The sequence below is a fragment of the Ahaetulla prasina genome, chromosome 2 (genome assembly GCF_028640845.1).
Source record: "Ahaetulla prasina isolate Xishuangbanna chromosome 2, ASM2864084v1, whole genome shotgun sequence".
NCBI classification, from domain to species: Eukaryota; Metazoa; Chordata; class Lepidosauria; order Squamata; family Colubridae; genus Ahaetulla; species Ahaetulla prasina.
The window spans coordinates 15,535,238-15,560,260 of NC_080540.1; the positions used below are offsets into that span (position 1 = coordinate 15,535,238).

Here is a 25,023-nt window from a genome sequence, read left to right on the forward strand (position 1 = left end):
TTCATCAACATCAGCAAAAGGTTGTCATCTCTTCTAAACATCAGATAAAGCAAAGATGTTCTATAATGCTCTCTCTTAATTGGTATCAGAAAATATATGGTTAGCGATATTTTATGATTCTCACTAAATAACGATTGTGTAAAGTAATGATTCAAAAGAAAATGACCTCTTACACATCTCTAATATATCTTAATAAATCAGTCATGATTAAAAGTTCACACAAGAGAGTTCTTATATAACGGATTTCACTTCCAAGCTATCTTATTTTATCTTTAAAATAATTTGGGTAAGAGAAAAAAACTTCAAAACTCAAGAGCTCTCATTGGTTTTTTATTATTAAATGCTCCTTAGTGTTCATGTCAGGTTTCAGAATAAGGATGTAACATTTGGGGAGAAAAATACAGCCCAGTAAACCCAGGTTGGAGGCCAAAATGGAGAAGATCTGCACAGCCACCATGTATTTCCCTTTGGTGCTCAGGTAGGTGGGGACAAAGGAGATCCAAACACTGCAGAAGACCAGCATGCTGAAGGTGATCCACTTGGCTTCATTGAAAGTCCCTGGAAGCTTGCGGGCCGGGAAAGCCACCAAGAAGCAGACGGCAGCCAGAAAGCCCATGTAGCCAAGGGCAGTGTAGAACATGATGGCTGAGCCTTCGTTACATTGCAGGAGGATCTCTCTTGGTTGAGAATGCAGGTCAGAATGTGGAAATGGGGGAGAAATTCCCAACCATGTAAGGCAGATGCCCACCTGAATTCCAGAACAGGACAAGACAATGGAGTTGGCCAGACTTTTCCCCAACCATTTCCTCATCCTGCTGCCTGGTTTTGTGGCCAAAAATGCCACCACCACCATGATAGTCTTGGCCAGCAAGGAAGAGACGGCAACTGAGAAAACAACACTGAAGGTGATTTGCTGAAGAAGGCAAGTCACTTTTTGGGGCTTACCAATGAATAGAAGGGTTGTCAAAAAGGAAAGCAAGAGAGAGACCAGAAGAATGTAGGTGAGATCCCGGTTGTTGGCTTTGACTATGGGGGTTTCTTGGTATTTAATGAAGATTCCCAGAACTAAAGCAGTGGTTAGAGACAAAAATAAGGCTGTGATAGCCAAGATAAGACCTAACATTTCTCTGTAGGACATGAAAGTTATGACTTTGGGAACACACTGGTCTCGCTTCTGGTTGGAATGCTGTTCATCTGGACACCTTTCACAATGGGCTGCATCTGGAAAGCATGAATTGCTGTTTATTTAGTGATTCAGTGGGATTCTAAAGCAGGGGGTCTCCAACCTTGGCAACTTTGAGACTTTGAGCAAAGGTGGCTGAGGAACTCTGGGAGTTGAAATCCACAAGTTTCAAAGTTACCAAGGTTGGAGACCCCTGATCTAAAGCTCATGACCAACTGACCAGAAGTAGGATGTAACTAGAGCAATGAAGTTTTTTTTTTTTTAAAAAAAATCTGTTTTATTACTGGAATATTGAAATGTAAAGAAAAAAATAATATACATTGAATAGTGATAATTGAATAATACAAATAAATAATTACTAAGCATTAATCAGGTGATTATAGAAAAGCATGCCATTGTCCCTTCTCTTTATTTGCACATCCTTTGTTATGTTTGTGTATGTGTGTACATCGAGAGCCTCTACGTGTATGTGTTTGAGCTTAACTTTAAACAATTCTTGCAAGCATCTATTTCAGTGGTTCTCAACCTTTATAGTGCTGCGACCCCTTTAATACAATTCCCCATGATGTGGCGACTCCCAACCATAAAATTATTTTCATTTTGAATTGATCGCGCCTGAAGCCATATTGGCTAGCGATCTGAACTGCTTGCGATTGCCTTGAGGACGGAGGCATTAAAGCAGAGACTCCTCCCCTATTAAGTTTATCGCGCCTGAAGCCAGATTAGGCTAGCGATTGGGAGTGATTGCAGCTGGCTTGAGAGGGAGACATCAGAGCAAAGATTTCTCTCTTTTTTAATTCATCGCGCCTGAAGCCGAATTCGGCTAGCGATTTGAAGAGCCTACAGCTGGCTTGTGGAGTCAACCATTGGAGCGCGATTCTTCGACTTGCAAATATACTTCCCATATTTCTGATGGTCTTAGGCGACCCCTGGGAAATCATCATTCGACCCCCAACGGGGTCACGACCCACAGGTTGAGAACCGCTGATCTACTTGAATACTTTCATCTATTAGTTTCATTACACACATAACTTTCTTTTTTAAAACCATGTTCCAAATGTGTAAATTTGCTACTGCTTAAATATGCAGTATGTATGGTACCCATTCTTGCTACTTCTGTCATTAATACTGTAGATATATGTTCTTTGTTGTTATGGCATTTCCAACGTTTATTGTTATATGATTTGTCTAGTTTGTTTAACAGATTAACAGAGTTGGAAGGGACCTAATAGGTCATCTAGTCCAACCCCCTGCTCAAGCAGGAGACCCTATACCATTATATATAATACTAATTTCCCTTAACTTATAACTAGGAGTGAATTTTTTGAATTTTGATATACAATAGTTGATATTGACTTTGTATGCCTGTTTCAAATTCTATCATCTTTCTCAAGCTTCTTCCATCTTTTTTCAGGATTGCTTTTGACTCTTTGAACCATTTCTGAAAACATCCACCAAGGCGGAATACCTTCAGTGAAATACTTTCACTAAATAGTTATTGCTGTTGCAGAATCAAACCTCAGTCAGTCACCCCAGGGCAAGAATTTTTGTCTTCTAAGCTTTCAGATATAGGCTAGAGCAGGGGTCTCCAATCTTAGTAACTTTAAGGTTTGTGGACTTCAACTCCCAGAGTTCCTCAGCCAGCAAAGCTGGCTGAGGAACTCTGTGAGTTGAAGTCCACAAGCCTTAAAGTTAGTAAGGTTGGAGATCCCTGGGCTAGAGCCCGTTCTCGGGGAACTTCTGTCTCACCAAATTGTGAGAGAAAAGTTCCCTGAGGATAGGCTGCAACATGAGTCTGAAAGCTCAGAAGGCTACATCTCTGGTCCTGGTGACCAACCAAATCAGCTCCTGTACAATTATCATGGAACTTCACTTGCTTTCCTTTGTGAGTTCTTGCTAAGTTTTCAGTCTCTTTCCAGAATTTGTATGTTGTATACTGGCACATGAGATTGAATCTGGCTAATATAATTGTCCCAGGAATGAAAGGCTGATGTTCCTTTCTTGCCCTTGAGCCACTTACCTTCCTGAGTGGAGATTGTTCCTTCCATACATGGAGAGCAGTCATAGCAGCAAACCGGTTCTCCCTCTTTTGTGAGTTTGGTGTACCCTGGGAGGCAACTTTTAGTACACCTAGAAAAAGGGGCCACCTAAACAGAAAGAAAAAACATGGAAATGTATGAATGAGCAGATTCCTTCCATAAGTGGAAGTCACTGCCAAGACGGGTTCATAAACTCAATAAGATACTTTCAAGATCTTTCCCCAAATATAACAAAAGCAATTTTATTTTGGTGAAAAACTTTCCACTCACAGTTTTATTTCAGCAGGATATTATCCTAGGATTCCTTCAAAGCTGATGCTGTGTCTATCCAGGCATTTTTTTCCACCAATGCAAGGCTACATGCCTTTGGACTCCAGATCCCATCAGTTTCAGCTTGGATTGCCAATGGTAATAAAAGATGGGAAGAATTATCCAAAGCATAAGAAGCAGAAGATTGCTTTGGTTCCATTTTAGGAAATGGTACATTACTACCTACCATAATATGTCTTCATGTCTTTGCCTTCTTCCAACATGGATCTCCTACCATCTTATTCTCACAGCAGAGTCTAATTCTGAGCAAGCACAGAGTAGGATTCAATAGTACATGTTGGTCAGGGTTGAGCTATGGTGTTCTTGGTTGCTCCCTGAGTTAGCTTGTTTGCTTGCAGATGTCTCATTAAATAAATAAGTTACATTATCAATGCTATTATCAGGCACTCACAATATTTTTAACTTGGGTAATTAAATACAATGTCTGCAAGCAAACAACCAAGCTTTGAGTGCACCAAAGATTGCATTGAGTAAAACATCCTGTAGTAAATCCCTCAGGGTCTAAGGACTTTGTGTGGTTCCTTAGTTTCCTTACAGGCAACAAGCACCATTGGACTAGCCAACATGACTTCCATCCTACCCTAAGACAATGCTGGCATTCCCATAGTTAGCAATAAAGAGAAGTGCAGGAGAAATACTAGTCTCTCTTTCGACCAGTCTTTTCATTAGTACAGTGCCTCCATCAGAAGATTGAAATACCTGTTGTGACCCAGGTTTCTGGACCCGGACTCCTGGACTCGGATGATTCAGAAAGTGAGGGAGAAGACCTGGCAAGCCCTGCTTCTCTTGAGCCCTCTCCCTCCCTGGCACCCACTCAAAGGGAGGAGGAGGGGCCGGCAAGGCCTGATTCTCCCGAGCCTTCTTCTGATTTGGCAATGCCCCAAGAACAGTTTTGGAGTGATGCAAGACTGCGTAGACGTGACCGGCGCGCGCAGCAGAAGCAGCGTTGGGATAAAGCCAAGTAATGAATTGTCATGCAGTGACATCTGCAGAGACTATAAATAGGAGGCGGAACTTCCTGGTATTTTGTCTTGGACAAAGCAATGAATTTGCGCGGGCAAACCGTATCAATGGAGGGAAGAATATATTCGTGAGTAATTCTGGCCTTATCTGTAATTTCCTCGTTATCTCCAGAAACTTGGCAGGCCTGTGGGTAGACGTGGCCAGGACATCTATCTATGTAAATAAATCAGAAAAGGAGGCCTCTGACTGACTCTTTGCTGGGAGTATTGGAGGGAGGGAAACAGAACAATACCACAAAAGCAGGTGTTAGGGTTCCAAGTAACACTCCCAATGAAATCAAACTCCAAGGCTTGCGATTCCTCAAAGCTAACGTTTATTAGAGATGTCATATTGGCACATCTGGGAAAACCCAAATCTGAGAGCTTCTGGCTTTTCCTCACCCAAAAGAAAGTTCAAGACCTTGCCCACTTCTCCCACATGTCCACCACTGCTCCAATCAGTTCCTTCATATACAGAAGACAACCTCTGCACAGCTGTCGGACATTATGGCCTTGAACTTCTCTGCAAAGCTTTGTTGTGGCTAATTCTACTTCACTCATGCAATCCCCCCTGCCCAACCTCCCACTGTAGGATTGTGGCAGGCCTGGATCCTGAACGCACCAAGGTAATATAGTTTCCAGGCCTGACAGCAGGTGGATATGTAGGAATGGATGAATAACAATACCCACAAACTGGCAGACTTGATTACCTGGTTAAAAGATGATGGCCATATAATGGCGCTCTCGTCGATAGAGAACTTGATATCTGAAGAGACTTCTTTTTCAATATTCCCAATTTTCACCCCAGCAGGGGACTTGTTAGGAAACACTGCCCAATCCATGATATCAAAGTCAGCAACAGGAATTCCACCCTCAGCCAAATAAACCTCCTCCACAGAAAGATTGTAAATCTGGAAGTTTCTTAGAAAAGGATGGAGCTGAAAGAAAATGGAGAACTACTTGTAAACTTTTGATCCCTAAGTCAAAATTGCAATAATTTTAGGTCATAAACATGTTCTAGCTCCAGAAATCTCATCATCTCTCTACGGTTGTTTCCACCTCTGGAATTAATGTTCCCCAAAACACCAGTGTCCCAATTTTCCTTCCCTAAAGATCAACTCCACCTTGGCTTTGAATAACCAATATCAGCCTGGTGTTAATTCTTCGATCTCCTTTGATGGATGTCCCAAGGAAACCTGCTGCTATCCTCTCTTTGTCCATGTCATCTGCTGGAAGGAATGATGCACTAATCTAGGTGGTGTAAAGGAATAAGATGTCCCAAGACAGTGGTGGATTTCAATTTTTTTTACTACCGGTTATGTGGGCATGGCTTGATGGGCGTGGCAGGGGAAGGATACTGTAAAATCTCCATTCCCTCTGAACTCCAGGGGAAGGTTACTGCAAAAATCCCCATTTCCTCCCGATCAGCTGGGACTTGAGAGGCAGAGAATAGATTGACTGGCAAAATCTATTCTCAACCTGTATCACTACAGATGACCACTATAAAGTATTCCTACTTGAAATCAATAAAATCGTCAAACTATATGTACCACAAATCATCACCAAAATCAAAAGTAAAAGCAAATTTCCCATATCAATAAAAAAGCTGCAATCCAAAAAAAAATCCCTCTGGAAAAAAACCAAAAAGGGTTATGTAGCAAACTTCAAAAACCACTACAAAAATATTTGCAACCAAATAAAAAAAGAATGTAACACTTACCACACCAAACAAGAAGAAGACCTTCTACGCACCAATTCCAGTCATGCTTTTTATAATTTTGTAAACAATAAACTTAAAGAAACAAGATCCATTCCACCACTAAAAGAACCTAAGAGTAAAGAATGTACTGACGAAACAGTTAAAGCAAACCTCTTTAATACATTCTTCGGCTCAGTCTTTGTAAACAGTGATGGCTCATATCCAACATTCCATAATCGTACCAAAAATGTTAGCAACGACCTAACACATATAGACTTCACAGAAGATAATGTTGAGAAAGCCCTTCACAACCTAAAACCATCATTATCTATCGGACCAGATGGACTATGTGCATACTTTTTAAAAAAACTTTCAATTAATATAGCTGAACCCCTAAGCATAATTTTTAATAAAGCCTTCAAAACTTGTTCCCTTCCAAAACTCTGGTCTCTAGCCACAGTCATTCCTATCTTCAAAAAAGGAGACCCAAGCCTTGTTGAAAATTACAGACCTATCTCTCTATGTTGTGTTTTTATTTATTTATTTATTTATTATTCATATTTATATACCGCTCTATCTCCCAAAAGACTCAGGGCGGTTTACAGGCATTTAAAAAACAGATAAATACAGTCTAAAAACAATTAAAAAACTTATTCTAAAAGCCTAATAATTAAAAATATAAGAATAAAACCCAATTTAAAACCCGTAAATTAAAATCTAGCTCAGTCCTGCGCAATTAAATAAGTATGTTTTAAGCTCATGCGGAAGGTCCGAAGGTCCGGAAGCTGACGAAGTCCTGGGGGCAGTTCGTTCCAGAGGGTGGGAGCCCCCACAGAGAAGGCCCTTCCCCTGGGTGTCGCCAGACGACATTGCCTCGCTGACGGCACCCTGAGGAGTCCCTCTCTATGAGAGCGCACGGGTCAGTGAGAGGTATTCGGTAGCAGTAGGCGGTCCCGTAGATAACCCGGCCCTATGCCATGGAGCGCTTTAAAGGTGGTCACCAAAACCTTGAAGCGCACCCGGAAGGCCACAGGTAGCCAGTGCAGCCTGCGCAGGATGGGTGTTATGCGGGAGCCACGAGGGGCTCCCTCTATCACCCGCACAGCCGCATTCTGGACTAACTGTAGCCTCCGGATGCCCTTCAAGGGGAGCCCCATGTAGAGAGCATTGCAGTAATCCAGGCGAGACGTCACGAGTGCGTGAGTGACCGTGCATAGGGCATCCCGGTCCAGAAAGGGGCGCAATTGGCGCACCAGGAGAACCTGGTAGAACGCTCTCCTGGAGACGGCCGTCAAATGATCTTCTAGAGACAGCCGTTCGTCCAGGAGGACGCCTAAGTTGCGCACCCCCTCCATCAGGGCCAATGACTCGCCACCGATGGTCAGCCGCGGATTTAGCTGACTGTACCGGGATGCCGGCATCCACAGCCACTCTGTCTTGGAGGGATTGAGCTTGAGCCTGTTTCTCCCCATCCAGACCCGTACGGCCTCCAGACACCGGGACAGCACTTCGATAGCTTCGTTGGGGTGGTCCGGCGTGGAAAAGTACAGCTGGGTGTCATCCGCATACAGCTGGTACCTCACGCCGAAACCACTGATGATCTCACCCAGCGGCTTCATGTAGATGTTGAACAGAAGGGGCGAGAGGATCGACCCCTGCGGCACCCCACAAGTGAGGCGCCCCGGGGCCGACCTCTGCCCCCCTGTCAACACCGACTGCGACCGGTCGGAGAGATAGGAGGAGAACCACCGATAAACGGTGCCTCCCACTCCCAATCCCTCCAGCCAGCGCAGCAGGATACCATGGTCGATGGTATCGAAAGCCGCTGAGAGGTCTAATAGGACCAGGGCAGAGGAACAACCCCTATCCCTGGCCCTCCAGAGATCATCCACCAACGCGACCAAAGCCGTCTCCGTTCTGTAGCCGGGCCGAAAACCGGACTGGAACGGGTCTAGATAGACGGTTTCATCCAGGTGTAGGGGAAACTGATATGCCACCATACTCTCTACAACCTTCGCCGCGAAGCGAAGGTTGGAGACTGGACGATAATTACCTAAAACAGCCGGGTCCAGGGAAGGCTTCTTAAGGAGGGGCCTCACCACCGCCTCTTTCAAGGCGGCCGGAAAGACACCCTCCACCAAAGAAGCGATCGTAATCGCCTGGAGCCAGCCTTGTGTCACCTCCTGAGTGGCCAGCACCAGCCAGGAGGGGCACGGGTCCAGTAAACACGTGGTGGCATTCAGCCTACCCAACAACCTGTCCATGTCCTCGGGAGCCACAGGGTCAAACTCATCCCAGACAATGTCACCAAGACCACCCTCGGGCGCCTCACCTGAGTCACCGCAATTTTGGTCCAACCCGTCCCGAAGCTGAACGATTTTATCATATAGATAACCGTTAAACTCCTCAGCACGTCCCTGCAGCGGGTCATCCCGCTCCCCCTGGTGAAGGAGGGAACGAGTCACCCGAAACAGGGCGGCTGGGCGGTTATCTGCTGACGCAATGAGGGAGGAGGCGTAGCAACACCTCGCTTCCCTCAATGCCACTAGGTAAGTCCTAGTATAGGACTTCACTAGTGTCCGATCAGCCTCTGAACGGCTAGACCTCCAAGAGCTCTCTAGGCGTCTTCTCCGGTGCTTCATCCCCCTCAGCTCCTCGGAGAACCAAGGAGCCGGTTGGGACCTGCGCCGGGTCAGAGGCCGCAAAGGCACGACACAATCTAAGGCCCCCGCCGCGGCCCGTTCCCAGGCCGCAACAAGTTCCTCAGACGTGCCGTGAGCCAGACCCTCAGGAAATGGCCCAAGCTCCGTCCGGAACCTCTCTGGGTCCATCAGGCGCCTGGGACGGAACCAACGCATCGGCTCCGTCTCCCTGCGGTGTTGGATGGCGGTCAGAAAGTCCAGGCGAAGGAGAGAGTGATCTGACCATGACAAAGGTTCGATGACTATTTCCTTTAAGTCCAGATCTCTCGACCACTGACCAGAGACAAAAATCAGATCGAGTGTACCACCCCCAGTGTGGGTAGGGCCATCAACTACTTGAGTCAGGTCCAAGGCCGTCATGGAAGCCGTGAACTCCCGAGCTGCTGTCGATGACGAGCCGGAAGATGGCAAGTTAAAGTCCCCCATGACTAGAAGTCTGGGGGTCTCAACTGCCACCCCAGCAAGCACCTCCAGGAGCTCGGGCAGGGCAGCTGTCACGTAGCAAGGAGCCAGGTACGCGACCAGCAAGCCCATCTGACATCTATGGCCCCACTTCACAAGGAGGGATTCACACCCGGCAATCTGAGGTACAGTGGTCTCCCTCGGCTCCAGACTCTCTCTAATCACAACCGCCACCCCCCACCCCTACCCTGGGCTCTCGGCTGATGGAATGCACGGAAACCTGGTGGGCACATCTGTACCAGGGGCACGCCCCCTTCTGCGCCCAACCAGGTCTCCGTAATGCCTATAAAGTCCGCGGCACCCCCCTGAATAAGATCGTGAATTAGGGGGGCCTTATTGGCCACGGACCGTGCATTACACAACATCAGCCGAAGGTCCAGGCTCTGGGGTCTTGACTATCCGGGGAACGGGAGAAGTCTGGGGGCTCGGGGCGCACGATCGCCTGCAAGCATCGAGCGCGCGCCCCCTTAACACGATCCGAGCCCCCGCTTCCGCCAAATCTGCCCCTCCCCCATACCGTGCAAATAGCACCACCCTCCACCAGTGGAACCTGAACTCCCCCCATAACCCTCGGACCTATTAACTCACCGCCACGAGCATGCGCAGGAACTGATACCCCACCCGGCGGGTTTCCCCCAACACCCGCCCTACCCCTCCCACCCCTTAAAAATGCCCTATCTAAAAAACCCCAAAGGCTCTTCCTCTTCGCATGCCACCTCTGTGGATCCCAAGATCCGTCATTGAGGCCGGCCCTTGGTAATAAAACGGGCCATTCCTGCGAGGCGGGGGCACCTCGCAGGCGCAAGAGTTCCTGTACCGAATAGCATAGGCGAATCGTGAAAATAATACTTCGCTAGGGGATAACAGTCGCCGGGAGATGATCATTGTCCGGGATGGCAGGGTATTAGTCCATAGTTCTTCGCATGGATACCCATCGTCCGATGGTGGCTGATAATGTTGATAGATAGGCTAAAGATGGAAAGATGGAGAAAATAGCCCAGTCCTAAAATCCATGGGGGAAAAACGAGGTGGGTGGGTAGGTCTTCTACCACCCTCGGCAATGTCTACAGCTGTTCTTGGGTACGTCCTCCGGCAGATCTCAAATCGGTCTCCAAGTCTCTTCCACCATAGTTCCAAAGAACAGTCCTGGCCAAAGATCCCAAAAGGCCATATAAGTGCAGATGACAGTGCACAAATAATAGTGGAAGAAACGGGCCCCAAAGGCCGGGACACCTCCAATAATCACCACGCCAATTCCCTCCGTTAAGATGGTTCAAAGATAAAGATCCTCCAGGCAAGCCCCAGGCAAGCCCCACATTCAAAGTTAATCCAAAGGCCTGGCCACTCCTCAGATCCAGGGCCTTTCCCAAAAACCGGGCCAGGCACCTCTGAGGAAGGCCGGTAAGATGTGATAGGCCGTAGATCCCAAATACGGCAGAAGTGGGGTAAAACGTCCTCAGAGCACCTCCATGCAGGGAAGGCAGTGGAAAAGCCAGTAAGCTCTCAACCCCCTTCATCCCGAGAAAACCAGGCTGGGGGGAGGTAAACATACCCAAAGTAGTCCAGTGCTCAGCAGTCACAGTCCACAGTCCACAGGCCATGATGGGCCAACAAGCCTATGATCCGCGGCTGCGGCCTCGCCTCGCACCACGCGCCCAGGAAATTGCCGCCGTTCGCCACTCTCCCTCACCCGGCCTCGTTCTCGGCAGCCGTGACACCGAAAAGGCCCGCAGACCTCTCCCACGGCTGCCAAGAAGCTGATAAAGTGGACCGGGGGGTATAGGTGGCTCGGCTAGCCGTCTGGGCGATGCCATCCCGCATCGATCATCCCGTCGGCGGCTCCGTTCGCCTAGCGAGCCGCCATCTTGCGCATGCGCAGAGCCTCATGCAAAGTAATGGAATCCATCATTAACCAATCCATTACACTCCATCTTGAAACAAACAACCTTCTATCTAATAAACAATTTGGTTTCAGAAAAAAATTATCTTGTAACCTACAACTACTCCACTGCAAAAATATATGGATTACCAACCTTGATCAAGGAAAACCAATAGATGCAATCTACATAGACTTCTGCAAAGCTTTTGATTCAGTAGTACATGATAAACTACTCCTTAAACTAAAATCCTACGGTATTTCGGGACCTCTTCACAATTGGATAAATGCCTTTCTGTCAAACAGACAACAAGTGGTCAAAATTGGCAACGCTATATCGAATCCTGTTCCTGTCAAAAGTGGTGTTCCCCAAGGTAGTGTTCTTGGACCAACACTCTTCATACTATACATAAATGATCTCTGTGACTTAATCTCAAGTTATTGTGTTCTCTTTGCTGACGATGTCAAACTATTTAATACCACTAATAATACTTCTACTCTTCAAGAAGACCTCAACTTAATTTCTGATTGGTCTAAAACTTGGCAACTCCAAATCTCAACCAGCAAATGCTCAGTCTTACATATTGGAAAAAAGAACCCCAACATCAAGTACAAACTGGATGGACATTACTTAACTGACGACCCCCACCCTGTCAAAGACCTTGGAGTTCTCATATCTAATGACCTTAATGCCAAAGCCCACTGCAACTACATAGCAAAAAAGGCCCTAAGAGTTGTAAACCTTATTTTACGCAGCTTCTTTTCAAAAAACTCTATACTACTAACTAGAGCATACAAAACATTTGCCAGACCTATTCTTGAATACAGCTCATCCATCTGGAACCCATACCACATCTCTGACATAAACACAATAGAACGAGTCCAGAAATATTTTACTAGAAGAGCTCTTCACTCCTCCGAAAACAACAAAATACCTTATACCGACAGACTTGAAATCCTGGGATTAGAAAACTTACAACTCCGTCGACTTCGACATGACCTGTGTTTAACACACAAAATCATCTATTGCAATATCCTTCCTATAAAAGACTACTTCAGCTTCAATCGCAATATTACAAGAGCAAAAAATAGATTCAAGCTAAATGTCAATCGCTTCAAACTTGATTGCAGAAAATATGACTTCTGTAACAGAGTTGTTAATGCTTGGAACTCATTACCTGACTCCATAGTCTCTACTCATAATCCCAAAATCTTCAACCAAAAACTGTCTACTATTGACCTCACCCCATTCCTGAGAGGACTATAAGGGGCGTGCATAAGAGCACAGATGTGCCTGCCGTTCCTGTCTTATTGTTCCCTTCATTATATCCAATTACTATAGTTGATGCATAATTTTAATTATATATATATATATATATATTCTTCAAGATATGCTGTTTTATCTATGACATTTGTTTGTGTATACTGTTGTGACAAAAATAAATAAATTTAAAAAAAAAAGATAGGGATGGGGCAGTGGTGGGTTGCCCACCGTTGGGACCAGTTATATAGAACCGGTAGTAAAACTGGTGGGAGGCTCTGCCCACTGACCCGAACGTCATCAAAAGCGATCTGCGCACGGGCACGATGCGAATCGGTAGTAAAGGTATGTAGAACCCACCCCTGGGATGGGGCCAGTCAGGATTTTTACTACCGGTTCTCCAAACTACTCAAAATTTCCGCTACCGGTTCTCCAGAACTGGTCAGAACCTGCTGAAACCCACCTCTGTCCCAAGGCAACTGTCAGGTCTCATAGATCCCTATCAGGCAGGATCAAGAGAGAGACTAGGAAGGATTTCATGGATTGAAATGATCTAGTTCAGGGGATAGAAGGGGAACTCCCTTCCAACCCTATTATTTTATTTTCCAAGTTTTACCTGCCACGGCTGTATCATCTGGGGTGTCGGATAGTCCCCAACATGCATCCTCCTTTTACTCCTTTGGGAGGAAAAGGCAGCATTGAAGACCAAAGCCAGAACCTGGATTGCTGTGGAAATACTGGAGCCATCTTCAGACAGGATTCTTTCCACCAGATCCTGGGGTGGGGTTTCCCAGCTCTCTTTTTCCAGGCACATATTCCAAATTTTCTTAGACCACAAGGGGCTTGAATAGGAACAATGAAATGCTGCCTCCCCAAACTGTCCACTCGCAAAGTAATGTGAATTAAAATCATAATACTGTGCCTTTTTCTTTCTCTGAGTTGAGAAGGACAGTAAAAGATGGTTATGCTGGAGATTAGCTATTCGATAAAAAAATCTCACACTTATATCGGACAAAGCTGTGGCAATCCATACTCTTTCCCCAAAATGGATAGCACTATTTTCAATGTTTCGTAACATCATAGCTAGTGTTAATGCGGCCTCAAAGTTCAATTGACAAACAATGCTTTTTACTTTAGTGTCTCCGAAATATTGTAGGATGTGCTTTTTTGCCCCTTCGTACAGAAGCTTTGGTAAACTTTCTGAGAAGGCAATGCAGACCCCTTTCCTTAGGGCTTCTGGCACAAACATCCTTCTGAACTTTTCCCCACTTTCATTGTCCGGAGCAACGAGGCCGATCCACGTCCATCGGAAATGCAGGAGCAGCTTGACAATCGCCAAGTGAGGCGGTTCCTGCTTTGGAGTCACCCGGTAGAAAAAAGGAAAATGATGTTTCTGCTCTGGAATATAGCTGATGACCCCATAATTGATCTAAGATGTAAGAGAGAAAAAGACGGCCGATTGCTTTGTTATTAAGGGCAATTAATATTACCTCTAATGCAAGGGTGAAATCCAGCAGGTTCTGGAGAACCAGTAGTGGAAATTTTGAGTAGTTTGGAAAACAGGCAAATACCACCTCTGGCTGGCCCCAGAGTAGGGTGGGAATGGAGATTTTGTGATATCCTTCCCCCAGGAGTAGGGAGGGAATGGGGATTTTGCAGTATCCTTCCCCTGCCACACCCGCCAAGCCATACCCACCAAGCCACGTCCACAGAACTGGTAACAAAAATTTTTGGATTTCATCACTGGGTCAACCCATTTTCCAAAGCACCAGAAGGCAGGACAAGAAACAATGGATGGAAACTACTCAAGGAGAGAAGCAGTCTAGAACTAAGGAGAAATTTCCTAACAGTGAGGACAATTTACCAGTGGGACAGAGGTTGGAGGTTTTGAAGATGAGACTGTACAGCCACTTCTCTGAAATGATATAGGGTCTCCTGCTTGAGTGAGGGGTTGGACTAGAAGACCTCCAAGGTTCTTACCCTGCCACGCCCACCAAGCCACACCACACCCACCAAGCCATGCCCTCAGAACCGGTAGTAAAAAAAAAAATTGGATTTCACCACTGCTCTATCTGCTTTTGCCTCATAGCAGAGAAATTCCTTCCATCGGTCCTTGAGCTATAAAATGTGATCTCTTATCAACTTCCTGCCAAGATCAGTGACAATTCACATTAGTACAAGAACAACGGACAAAATACTGCAGAAATACTAGCTCAGCTCTCTATGCCTCCATGTGGTGGCCTGTGGGAGAAGGAATATTATGTGAACTTAGCAAAAAAAAATATGTCAGGTGGGAGTGTTTTTGGTGTCTTTAAGTGAAGGTAGAGAAAAAATCTTCTTAAAATAACATTTTCCCTCTTTGCTTCCATTATTGTCCTTGAGATTTCCCCCCCCCCCCAATTTGTTTGGAAAATCAATGGGTTATGGGAGAAGAGATGTTTTTGTCTCCCAAAGTCATGTGATTGTTGTGATTGGAAGACAGAAAGAAGAGGCAAAAGGATTTGCATAGAAGTTGCAAATGTGCAGTATGGTTGAGAGCATTTCAGTTGAGCTACGGAGAAAGGTTTGCTCAGTTGCAAAACCTTTATGAAATCCCTCTCTCTCTCTCTCTCTCTCTCTCTCTCTCCCTCCCTCCCTCCCTCCCTCCCTACCTTCTTACCTTCCTAGCTCTATCTATCTATCTATCTATCTATCTATCTATCTATCTATCTATCTATCTATCTATCTATCTATCTATCTATCTGTCTGTCTGTCTGTCTGTCTATCTATCTATCTATCTATCTATCTATCCAGTGGTAGAATTCAAGTAATTTTTTTTTTAATTTGAATTTATATCCCGCCCTTCTCCGAAGACTCAGGGCGGCTTACACTGTGTTAAGCAATAGTCTTCATCCATTTGTATATTATATACAAAGTCAACTTTTATTGCCCCCAACAATCTGGGTCCTCATTTTACCTACCTTATAAAGGATGGAAGGCTGAGTCAACCTTGGGCCTGGTGGGACTTTAACTTGCAATAATTGCAAGCAGCTGTGTTAATAACAGACAGTCTGCTGAGCCACCAGAGGCCCTTATTTAATAATTTAACAACTGGTTCTCTGCCCTAATGATTTCTTCCAACAACCAGTTTGCCAAACTGCTCAGAAAGTTAACAACCGGTTCTTCCGAAGTGGTGCGAACTGGCTGAATCCTACCACTCTATCTATCTATCTATTTTTTGGTTTTTGGTTACCACCTTTAAAGCGCTCCATGGCTTGGGACCTGGGTACTTACGGGACCGCCTGCTGTTACCTCATGCCTCCCACCGACCCGTACGCTCACACAGAGAGGGACTTCTCAGGGTGCCGTCCGCCAAGCAATGTCGGCTGGCGGCCCCCAGGGGAAGATCCTTCTCTGTGGGGGCTCCTACCCTCTGGAACGAACTTCCCCCGGGTTTACGCCAAATACCTGACCTTCGGACCTTCCGCCGCGAATTGAAAACACATTTATTTATTCACACGGGGCTGGCTTAAATTTTATTGGTTTTAAATTTTTATTATTAATTTTTAATGGGTTTTAGTTTTATATGGCCAATTATGTAATAAGTTTTTTAATTCGTACTTTAAATTGTATATTGCACTGTTTGTTTTACCTTGGCTGTACACCGCCCTGAGTCCTTCGGGAGAAGGGCGGTATAAAAATCGAATAAATCATCATCATCATCATCATCATCATCATCATCATCATCATCATCTATCTATCTTTCATCTATCTATCTATCTATCTATCTATCTATCTATCTATCTATCCATCTATCTCAATCTATCTATCACTATCTATCTATCTACCTACCTACACACCCACCTACATCTATCTATCTATCTATCTATCTATCTATCTATCTATCTATCTATCTATCTATCTATCTATCTATCTATCTATCTATCTATCTATCTATCTATCTATATCAATCTATCTATCACTATCTATCTATCTCAATCTATCTATCACTATCTATCTATCTACCTACTACCTACACACCCACCTACATCTATCTATCTCTATCTATCTATCTATCTATCTATCTATCTATCTATCATCTATCTATCTATCTATCTATCTATCTATCTCTATCTATCATCTATCTATCTATCTATCTATCTATCTATCTATCTATCTATCTCAATCTATCTATCACTATCTATCTATCTACCTACCTACCTACACACCCACCTACATCTATCTATCTATCTATATCTATCTATCTATCTATCTATCTATCTATCTATCTATCTATCTATCTATCTATCTATCTATCTATATCAATCTATCTATCACTATCTATCTATCTCAATCTATCTATCACTATCTATCTACCTACCTACCTACACACCCACCTACATCTATCTATCTATCTATCTATCTATCTATCTATCTATCTATCTATCTCTATCTATCTATCTATCTATCTATCTATCTATCTATCTATCTATCTATCTATCTATCTCTATCATCTATCTATCTATCTATCTATCTATCTATCTATCTATCTATCTATCTATCTATCTATCTATCTACCTACCTACCTACCTACCCACACACCCACCTACCTACATCCATCTATCTAGCTAGCTAGCTAGCTATCTGATGTGCAATGATGTCAGAACAAAGAAAGAATTATATGAATGCCTAGTGGACATATACTATTTCATGTGTCCTTTACATACAATGACTCATTGTATGTATTCTCTGATCCTTTTTGGACTATTGGAAGATTTAGCAAAGTGAAATTATTTTCACTGTCAATATTCATTTCTACCTGTGGGAGTTTGTAGATGCCCAGCATGGTTGAAATGGAATTAAAAAGTTCAGAATTCATCCCTTCAAGAATTGCCAGCAGGTTCTTTTGTTTTCCACATCTATAGTTTGGAACATTTTCTTGGCCCCTAGAAAGCAAGTCCATCATGACATCGTATGTTATCCTTGCATTGAAATAGTTCTCATAGATGCTGTAGCCCAGGGTGATGTTTGGTAACAGCCTTGGATTCTGGTTGATCTCATGAATGGAAAAGAAGAAGGGTAGGATGTGCCCGAAGCTCATCATCTGTATACTGCAAGTTAAAAGATTTCAGTTGGACTTCATCTTGGTTTTGGGTTTTCATGTTTGATTCATAAAACCACATTGTATTTCCTGAAGCTGTTCCTTTAAGGACAGTTGTATTGTTGTCAAATGTGTTTAATCTGGAATGTTCAGAAATCTACGATCTGAAATCATTGATGGAAGCATTACCCTAGATAGCTAGAAGACTGTTTGCACTACTTCAAGCTGTGTGTCATTGGTACCCATTCCGGGCCACTGTGACCTCCTGTTGGGATTATTGCAATGAACTCGACCCTGTATAGAGTTCATTTGGAACCTGATGCAGAATGTAGCTGCACATATAGTGAATGTATCAATTATTTGGCCTATGTAACACTACTTCTTCATTACTGCACTAACCTCTTTGGCCGAAGAGGTTGTAGAAAAAATGCTTTTAAAAGTAAAAAAAAAAAGTTGCCAACGCCCACCCAGTCATATTACCACCCCCCCCACAAAGCCACGCCCACAGAACCGGCAGTAACAAATTTTACATTTCACCACTGATCCAAAGTAACTAATGACACCTGAACCTCATCTAAGGCAGTCAAGCCTAGAGAGGGCTTCAACTTGGAGATATAAAATTCTTCCTTGACTGTGCTTGATGGAAGAAAAGGAAACAGCTCAATTCTGGAATAATTCAGTAGTTATTAGATCAGACTCTTCTGGGAAAATACAGTGTATCTCTCAAACTCTCCAACATTGTCCTTCCTTACTGCTCATTTAATTGGGAGATTGAATTCACTCTCCTATCTCCATCAGACTGCATCCTTGTTCAGATGACTTTTACACCTTTTATTTTATTGATTTCAGATTGTTCTCCTACAGGAACCTATAATTATTTTTACATTTTGCATCTCGACTTGCAAAATTGAGAAGAAAATAAGAATTTGCCAACCGTGACAAAATCTCCCCTTCCTGTGTTCCATTGGGAGCAATAAAATCCTTAATACTAAAACTAACGTTCCTTTGCCATTAAATGATTTTTACTTTTATTGTTACCTTTTCAAAGAGTATACTTGTAGTATAATATTTTATAATAGTTCTGTAATTTTCAGTACCAGACGGCGCATGTCGTATATGTTAATATTAAAAATTATAGCATATGAAGGTTTGTGTTCATAACAGCTATCACAGATATTAATCCTTTTATGATGAAATGGTTCTTTAGTTTCATACGATGAATATTAATTTAATTATTTCTATTACTTTCGTCATAGTCTGTAAGTACTGATTCTTTCATAGGGGAGGATTATAAATTTTAATTTTATTGTTAAGGTATGCTAATTCTGTGACTGAATCCAATATCCAAAATAAGGTATTATTTTTCACCACATCTAATCATCAGTAATTTTTTATGTCATTTAATAATGTTAACAATATATCAGAAATGGATTTTTCTTGGAAACAGTTTAAATAAATGCTACTAAAATCAATTCCTTTTTAAATCAGATCTGGGGTTCCTGCCATGGTATTTGGGTTCTTTATCCTTTTTTAAGGATTTCATTAGTTTTATCAAAAACGAAACAGGAAGAGAGTGCATCTGCCATGGAAAGCAGAATTTCACTCTCAACTTTTGAGAGCCCAAGTTGCACACAAGCCACCTTATGAAAGAAAGCCTTGGAGGGGGAAATAATGATAGATAGATAGATAGATAGATAGATAGATAGATAGATAGATAGATAGATAGATAGATAGATAGATAGATGATAGGTAAGTAGACAGGAAAGAGAGAGAGAGAGCTGCCTCTTCATAGATAGATAGATAGATAGACAGACAGGCAGACAGACAGACAGATGATAGGTAGACAGGAGAGAGAGAGAGAGAGCTGCCTCTTCATAGATAGATAGACAGACAGACAGATAGACAGATGGGGAGGGAGAGGGAGGGAGGGAGAGAAAGAGAGAGAAAGTGGCCTCTTCATAGATAGATAGATAGATAGATAGATAGATAGATAGACAGACGAGAGAGAGAGAGAGAGAGAGAGGGAGGGAGGGAGGGAGGAAGGGAGAGAGGGAGGGAGAGAGAGAGAAAGAAAGCTGTCTCTTGAGATAGAGAAAGAAAAAGGAAGGAAGGAAGGAAGGGAGGAAGGAAGGAAGGAAGGAAGATGCCTCTTCATGGAGAACATTGAAGAGAATGGGAATATAAAATGGAACAGAACCTCACTTCTTTACCTTCAACTAAAAGGGGATCCAAGGATTCTCTGTGGCTTCACAGAAGGCTATTTTGTGAAGAGTCAGGCCTCTACACCTTCAGCATAAGCCTTTCCCTTAAAGCAAATGAAGAGAGCGAAAGGTGATTGAGACCAGTTCATGGGAAATGGGAATCATCCCTATGAAAAAGGAGGAAGGGTAAAATTAATCACCAGGGTTAAATACACTTCAGGAGTTACCTTTGAAATCTGTTACTCGGAGGCTGAAAGAAAATGTATGGTTTAAATACAGTGCTAGATGTAGATATGATTCCACTAATCAGGAAGTCTCCTGGTTTGTAGTAATTAAAATATTCTTTCTCTTCTCGCACACTCAGTGGGCATTTGGTCATCACTGTGGCACAGGGAAAGTGGGACACCAGGAGAAGCAACGTCAGCAGTATTTCAGGTATCATGTTGGAGATCTTCTGTAGTTCTCTGAGACAGGCACTGCTGTCTTCTCTAAGGAGAAGCACAGTCCTCTTGCCAAGGAACACAGATGCACTGACTTAGTCATGTGAGATGACATGAACATTAAAAGCATTAACTTTTGGATCTGCACAATTCTGACTTCAGGACTTCTTATCCTAAGCTCTCCACCATCCCTGAAGTCTTTTTGAACCAGATCTTCAGATCTTTGATCAGAGTTATGAAATATTAGTCAAATCTGTTGATGAGAGTTAGTAGCTATCAATACCTAGGTTTCCAAGTGACCATGAGTTGTGAGGAGTCCCTAGGAAAAAAAAATAATAATTATAATTTTGATAATTATACAGAGATGTAGGGATCCCAACTGATTCTCTGGTTGACTTTATTTATTGGGTGGGGTGGGGTGGGAAACTCTGCATGACTCATTGGCATAGTTCTTCTATAACCGTCGTGAAAATAACAATCCAGGAAATGCTTTATTTCCTTTACTTAAGAAACCTATTCTTGAAATACTAAAGTTGCAATAGCAATAGCACTTATATACTGCTTTACAGTGCTTCACATCCCTCTCTAAGCAGTTTACAGAGTCACTTCTCTTCATTAGAATAGACATACTCTATTCCTGCAACCATTTTTCATCTGTTTTAGCCTCCAGTCACTTAGTCATTTTTGCTGCTCTTCTCTGCACTCTTTTTAGAGTCTCAACATCTTTTTTTATATCATGGTGACCAAAACTGGATGCAATAGTTCAAGCGTGGTCTTACTAAAGTATTATAAAGTGGTATTAACACTTTACATGATCTAGATTTTATCCTTCAGTAGTGCATCATTAGGACTGTGTTGGCTGTATTGTGCTGTCTAACCCACATTTTTCTATCTGGCAGCTGCAATTCACCGGTGGCTAATACTTTAGTGGGTATCCACTAGGATTCCTAGATCTTTTTCAGTTTCTGCTCTTGAACCAGAAACCACTTATTCTATACCTGTGCATTCGTTTTTTTCTTACCTAAGTGTAAAATCTTACTTTTCTCATCACTGAAATTAATTTTGCTGGATAGGGTCATATGTTCATGTCTGTTGAGATATTTCTGGATCTCAAGCCTATCTTGTGGGCTGCTGGCTATTCCAGCCAGCTTGGTGTCATCTACAAATTTGATGGGTTCCCCTTCTGTCCCCTAATCTAAATCATTTCTGGAGATATTGAAAAGTGATGAGCCTAAAACAGAACCTTGAGGTATCCCATTGCATGCTTCTCTCCATGTAGATGTAGTTCCATTAAGGATTACATATTGTGTTGATCAGCCAGTTAAAAATCCATCTGATGGTGATGTCTCATCCATATTTTTCTACCTTACCAAGTAGTAGGATGTGGTCTACTTTATCAAATGCCTTACTGAAGTCCAAGAAAATTATGCCCACAGTATTTCGCGGTCCACTAATTTAGGCAATTAGTCAAAGAATGCAATAACATTTAAAAAGTTATAACTTTGCTTCCCACTAGGTGTCAATGGATTCACTGCCTCATTATCTTTTCCAGGATCTATGGCTATGTGGCTATGACACCGTGAAAGACATATTTGTCTTGTTGCAGCTGTTTTAATTGCTCTTACCTGAGATAAATCTGTATCCTTTGGGCAAGGAAAGCCTATCTAACATTGGATTCAAATGGCCAATTGGGGCATATTTAAAGGGGTTGGAGAAAAAGGCTACAGATTTCAATGAGCATGTTGGCAATAAGCTGGAGACCTCTTAGAGCTAACCCATCCCTTTTTACCTAAAGTGTCATCTTAGGCTAATTATCATATTCCAGAATATAATAGAATATTACAGTGCAATTTTATTGTTGTAAGCCAGGCAGAATCATTCTAAGATGGGCAGCCATAAAAATATTTTAAAATAAACAAATAATTAGAAGAAATAAACTTTACTGAGATGTTGAATGTCCTTGAGAAATGAGAATAATACAATGTCAAATTGTCCTCTTGAGAAACCTACACATAAGACAGGAAGCCACACAGAATAGAATAGAACAGAATTCTTTATTGGCCAAGTGTGACACACAAGAAATTTGTGTTTGGTGCATATGCTCTCAGTGTACATAAGGAGAATAAAATACATTCATCAAGAATAAAGAGATACAACACTTAGTGATAGTCAAGGTTACTAACAAGCTATCAACTCATACTAGGAAACAAAAACAATATAAATTGAAAGATACAAGCAACATGGTTATAGTAATAAGTGTATAGTAATAACAGGATAGAATAGGGCAAAATGAAGTAACTCCATGATGGTAAAGAAGTGAGACAAGGCAGTACTACTCTGTTCTTATTTATTCATCCTTTATACTGAAAGGATATTAAGAGAATTTGGATTAGAAGAAGAGGAACAAGGTTCTACATTGGTGGAAGAAACATCAATAATCTCATCTATGGTAGCACACTTTTTTCCCCCCAAATAAAAAAATCAAATTGGGCCAGTTGATTTGGAAATAACAAGTGGTGGCATAAAATAAATTCATTGCCCAGGCAGAAGGAAAAAGCCTCAACCCATAACAATATGACATGAAAAGAAAGAAAACAAAAAAACATCAAAACTTCATAAAGATTAGCAAACAATTGTCATATCTTCTAAACATTAGATAAAGCAAATGTGTTTCTATAATGCATACATATATGTGCTATATATATATATATATATATAATATGATTCTTCCTAAATATGGATTGTAGTAAAAGAAAGGAATGATTCAAAAGTCATAACTGAGACTTTATGTGAGAGAGAGTTTTTAGAACATATAACAAAGATTTTACTTCCAACTATCCTATTTTATCTTAACAATAATTTGAGTAACATATATCTTTCAAAATCAAGAGCCCTCATTGTTTTTCATTATTAAATGCTCCTTAGTGTTCATGTCAGGTCTCAGAATAAGGATGTAACATTTGGGGAGAAAAATACAGCCCAGTAAACCCAGGCTGGAGGCCAGGATGGAGAAGATCTGCACAGCCACCATGTATTTCCCTTTGGTGCTCAGGTAAGTAGGGACAAAGGAGATCCAAACACTGCAGAAGACCAGCATGCTGAAGGTGATCCACTTGGCTTCATTGAAAGTCCCTGGAAGCTTGCGGGCCAGGAAAGCCACCAAGAAGCAGACGGCAGCCAGAAAGCCCATGTAGCCAAGGGCAGTGTAGAACATGATGGCTGAGCCTTCGTTACATTGCAGGAGGATCTCTCTTGGTTGGGAATGCAGGTCAGAATGTGGAAATGGCGGAGAAGTTCCCAACCATGTAAGGCAGATGCCCACCTGAACTCCAGAGCAGGACAAGACAATGGAGTTGGCCAGACTTTTGCCCAACCATTTCCTCATCCTGCTGCCTGGTTTTGTGGCCAAAAATGCCACTACCACCATGATAGTTTTGGCCAGCAAGGAAGAGACGGCAACTGAGAAAACAATACTGAAGGTGATTTGTTGAAGAAGGCAAGTCACTTTCTTGGGCTTACCAATGAATAGAAGGGTTGTCAAAAAGGAAAGCAGGAGAAAGGCCAGGAGAATGTAGGTGAGATCCCGGTTGTTGGCTTTGACTATGGGGGTTTCTCGGTATTTAATGAAGATTCCCAGAACTAAAGCAGTGGTTAGAGACAAAAATAAGGCTGTGATAGTCAAGATAAGACCTAACATTTCTTTGTAGGACAGGAAAGTTATGACTTTGGGAACACACTGGTCTCGCTTCTGGTTGGAATGCTGTTCATCTGGACACTTTTCACAATGTGCTGCATCTGGAAAACATAAATTGCTGTTTATCTAGTCATTCAGTGACATTTTACACCTCATGGTCAATTGACTAGAGCCAGGGTGTAGATACACTAGGGATGGTGTTTTTTGCTCCTTTCTTGCATTTTTTTAAAAAATAAAAATATATCTATCATTTGAATAATGAAATTTAAAGGAAAAATTATTTACATTGGATATTGACAATTGAACAACACAAAAAGATATAATCTCTAAGCATGAATAAAGTAGAAAATGATTATAGAAAAACATTGCCACCATCCCTTCATTTTATTTTTATTTATTTATTTAGTTTGTTGAACATGTACGAGATAAAAGGTATAAGTATAAATAAAAGTATAATCCAATATAATCCAATCCAAGTAGCAATCCAACCAGCACACAAGTAAATAATTCAGCAGGATTCGTGTATAAAAGGAACTTCTTTATATAATATAAAGCATGATGCATGTATACAATACCCATGCAGCAGAAGCCAGAACCAGAACTCATAATCCAGAAGCATAGAATCAATATAATCACAGAAGCTATATAATACAGAGGCTATATTGCAGGGACAAAGTAACTCTTATATACAAATCAGGCAAGCTAAGCCATGCCCAGGCTGCGAGCTATCTGGGTCACCAAACAGTTCCCATGGGCTGACCGGTTACCATGTCTATTCCAATTCATGAAGTTTCATACACTGACAAATTATTTGTTTCATTTTTGCCATCTTTTTCAATATTACTTTTTACTGTTTCAGCAGTTTCTGAAAACATCTACCCTAGTAAAATACTACTTTTATTGAACACTAAACACTGCTGTGTCTCTCCCCCCCCCTCCCCGTTTACCAAGTGTGGATGCAGCATACTGGCATAGGAGATTAAATCTTAGTTACTATATGTGTCTCTAGAATAAAAGGCTGATGTACCTTTTTTGTCCTTGAGCCACCTACCTTC

General features: G+C 42.5%; 1 protein-coding gene across 1 annotated transcript; it reads right to left on the reverse strand.

Moving 5' to 3' along the window:
* Positions 1–319: 319 nt before the first annotated feature.
* On the reverse strand, positions 320–17,633 carry LOC131190391 (vomeronasal type-2 receptor 26-like). Its single transcript, XM_058167711.1, has 5 exons — positions 17,352–17,633; positions 13,686–13,982; positions 5,264–5,491; positions 3,204–3,330; positions 320–1,221 (listed from the first exon to the last, which is right to left on the reverse strand). The coding sequence occupies exons 1-5, from the start codon at positions 17,631–17,633 to the stop codon at positions 320–322; spliced, it is 1,836 nt and encodes a 611-aa protein (XP_058023694.1).
* Positions 17,634–25,023: the final 7,390 nt, after the last annotated feature.

Bases quoted from the DNA above. Each gene is read 5' to 3' on its own strand.
- LOC131190391 (XM_058167711.1), bottom strand. From the start codon at position 17,633: ATGAGCTTCGGGCACATCCTACCCTTCTTCTTTTCCATTCATGAGATC. The intron at 13,983-17,351 runs GTAGAAATGAAT...CTTACATCTTAG, and splicing joins GCATCTACAAACTCCCACAG to ATCAATTATGGGGTCATCAG. The intron at 1,222-3,203 runs GTAAGTGGCTCA...CATGCTTTCCAG, and splicing joins AACAATCTCCACTCAGGAAG to ATGCAGCCCATTGTGAAAGG.